Raw genomic sequence first — 3,342 nt, forward strand, 5'->3', positions numbered from 1 at the left:
TTCTCCAACAATAAGCTGAAGCACTAGATGCTGCACAGTAGTACGTACACAGCACACCGACACACGCACGCACGCCACATACGCACACGTATATACGCTTGAAAATGCGCGATATGCAGAGTATGCATTCGGGCTCTCTACGTAAATGTGCGAATAAGAAATACGGCATACGAAGGAATAGAATAATAATGATGATGATGCTGAGTGACAATAAAAATGCCATTTTGCGTATCATTCGCAAATCGAATATATCTCGACGATAATTCATTATGAATTCAAAAAGGGGACGTGGAGTGTAGTGAATAATGAAATTCGTGTTTAATGAGAGCCAGCCTTGCACGAATATTCCAAAAATTTGATTTTTTTGGGGGGGTCATTTTGGGTGGATAATTATAACGCGACTTGTTGAGAATTAATCTTTGTAAGTAATTTTTAGGATACTTTATTTTAATTTGTCTTCTTTTCGAGATGAAAAGCATTTAAAAGATTCGAGTAGATTGGATTAGTATTCGATTAACGAGAAAGTCTTTTCAGTGAAAGCATTGTTTGAAAAGAATGATGGTTTGATGAAAAATACGAGCTTTTCATTCGTTTTACATATGAATGGTTTTATCATTAAATATATGGAATTTTCATTATTATTTTATCATGCACATTTTATAGAAATTTGAAGATATATCTATAGTGATTCATATTTCAGATAAATATGTTTATATGTATCAATAAGTAAAAATTCATGCTAATTATTCATATGATTTTAATTAAAAATTGTATAGTTTGAATTAATTATTGTAATTTTTAAATTTTATTAAAAATAATATATAACAATGTTACAACAACAAAAGCTGGCTAGCACTAAGAAGATTACATGATATATTCGATAAAATATAAATTGTATGTCAAAGATTGATTCTTGAAAAGATTCTATCAATTATATCTGAATCCTGCAAGCTAAAAACTTGATTTACGAAACAATTTATCATCCCAACGATATCCTATTTTATGTGAAAATAAATACGCGAAAAGATTTGAAAAGTTTCAATAGAGAAACTTATATCCGTTCCTTCTTATTAAAGAATATTTCATCATTCCTCAAAGTTATATTAAAAATTGCAAAGATTTTCTTACACAACTGACAGATTCGTGAGATCGTTCCGACAAACGTTTCGAGAACTAAAGAAACTGAGTGTAAAATACGTAAGAGAAAATGAAAATTAAAATTGGGAAAAATTGGTATATTCGTACAGGCCTAATCTCTACGGCTAAATCTAACGTGATGGTTCAATGGTCGCGCAATCATCTACGCCTCTCAGTGACTACGAGGCACGCCATAACATTAGCAGTAAAAGAAGAACTCTTGTGTTCAGGTGTACTAGATGAGATAGATTGAGAGGTGGAGGAAGGTGAAAAGGAGAGAAAAAAGGAATAAACGTTTTATTTTACGAAACTTAATACATCTTGAATATTAAGTTTTTATCATTTAAATTATATTCACCTAGCAAAATGTTGGAATAAAAGAAAAAAAAAAAAACGAAGAACTAAAAAATGCAGGAAACATTATGGAATGAAGTAAATGGAAGCCTACTTTCTTGCGATGGCGTATGACATGGTGATCGAATAATAATCATGCAGCTTGGGTCTGGGTAAATTTCAGACTTTCTAAGAGAAATCTAAATGGATCCTATTATATATTCGCTGCAGATATTTGATAAAATTTTTCCCAATGAATTATTTACTTTCAAAAAAAACAAAATTTATCAATAAACTTGTCTGTTCGAAGTTACATTACAATATTTGACATTATCTTCATCATATGCACAGTTAACGAATGAATATAATGTCAACGTTGATTAGTTGTTAAATGACACGTTAAAATACAAAAACTAAAAAAGAGAAAAAAACAAACCATTGGCAAGGATAAAAAAAAAAAAAAAAAAAAAAAAAAAAAAAAACCATTGGCAAGGAAAAAAAAAAAAAAAAAAAAAAGAAAAGATCAAACATCACACGAGCGATAAAATCACGAGCATTGCCTTGATATCTGAGCGTTAGCTTGCGCGTAATTGTTCGTAACGTTATTTACTCAGACTCACACCGCACACGGTACACAATATGCGTGTGTTCAAAATGTAATGTGGATAATATATGTATGTATGAATAAACGCATAGCCTTCTAACTACAGCAGTCCAATCACACCAGATCAAGTGGCGGTACTTACTAACACTGGCAGAGGCTTAATCCTGAACAACTAGAGCGTTGAAGAAACAGAAAAAAGGAAGATCGATTAATTAACATGTTCATCAAAACTTGATCTCGGTCGAATTTTCTCGATTTCTCTATTTTTTTTTCTCTCTCTTGTCATTACTCTTGCTTCCTCTCTCTCTCTCTCTCTCTCTTTCTCTCTCTTTCTTTCTCTCTCTCTTTCTCTCTCTCTCTTCCCGATGTACACAATTGAAAGACAAGAAAAAAAAAGGAAAAAAAAAAAAAAAAGAAAGAAGAACACCTACGTTGGAATGTCGCGCTACGTCAACGCTTCCGAGATTCACGGTGCGCATTGCTGTGACACATGCAGTTTCCTTTCTAGCTCTCCTCTCTCGATCTAGTCGAGTCTTGAAATCTCGATCCATATCGATCGTACGAAAAAATGATCGAGCTCGTAGCTTCGCGACAGCCAAAAGCGTCACCAAGGTGCGAGCTTTGGAGAACCAAAGACCACGGTACCTTCTTCATCGTTTCGCAGGAAGAATCGATTTCTGTTTGTACGTATTTATCAAATGATACTTTTTTATTACATAAAAAGTCGAGTTCAATAAACATCGGTGTAATGCGTACAAATAAATGGAAAATCTTGAGGAATAGAATAGATAGAAGAGAAGGATACACAGAATCGATTTTCCAGGAACGATCGAGCAATGTTCCGTTTTCACAAGCGTCGAGCAACGCCACAGTTTACTCACGTTCGACATTAAGTTATATTACGTTATTAAATCGCGTTTTTTGTGGCTCATTTCCGCAAAGACTTTACAGTTACAATGCGGCCTGTTGAACGATCACTCGTAGATGTACAATTTATTAGATTTTTAATAATAAAAAAAAAAAGAAAAAAAGGACAAAAAAGTGAAAAAAAAAACATAAAAATGTCTACCATCCACATATATATATATATTTCTATAGAAGAAAAAAGAAACATTAAAGGGCAGGTGTATGTATGTATATGTGAGACGGTGAAGCATAAAAATAGACAGACAATGAAGGCATTCTAAAGACCAGTTTCATAGAAAAATTTACCTTCCTTTACGAGCCCTTTATGATCGATATCTTCGACTATGGACTTTTTTTTTTTT

At 32.8% G+C, this 3,342-nt stretch overlaps 1 protein-coding gene across 13 annotated transcripts in view; it reads right to left on the bottom strand.

Annotated features, from left to right (window-relative positions):
• Positions 1 to 3,342, bottom strand: part of LOC102678780 (peripheral plasma membrane protein CASK) — a 241,295-nt gene that overhangs the window by 11,825 nt on the left and 226,128 nt on the right. For 9 of the 13 annotated variants that reach the window (XM_006620907.2, XM_006620906.2, XM_006620914.2 and 6 more), the window contains one exon: positions 2,217 to 2,246. The exons of the other annotated variants lie outside the window; for them this stretch is intronic. In XM_006620907.2, coding sequence (XP_006620970.1) covers positions 2,217 to 2,246 — 30 coding nt within the window. The remainder of the gene's footprint in view (positions 1 to 2,216; positions 2,247 to 3,342) is intronic. 13 annotated transcript variants of the gene reach the window in all.

The sequence above is a fragment of the Apis dorsata genome, unplaced genomic scaffold (genome assembly GCF_000469605.1).
Source record: "Apis dorsata unplaced genomic scaffold, Apis dorsata 1.3 scaffold_563, whole genome shotgun sequence".
In the NCBI taxonomy this organism is placed as follows: Eukaryota; Metazoa; Arthropoda; class Insecta; order Hymenoptera; family Apidae; genus Apis; species Apis dorsata.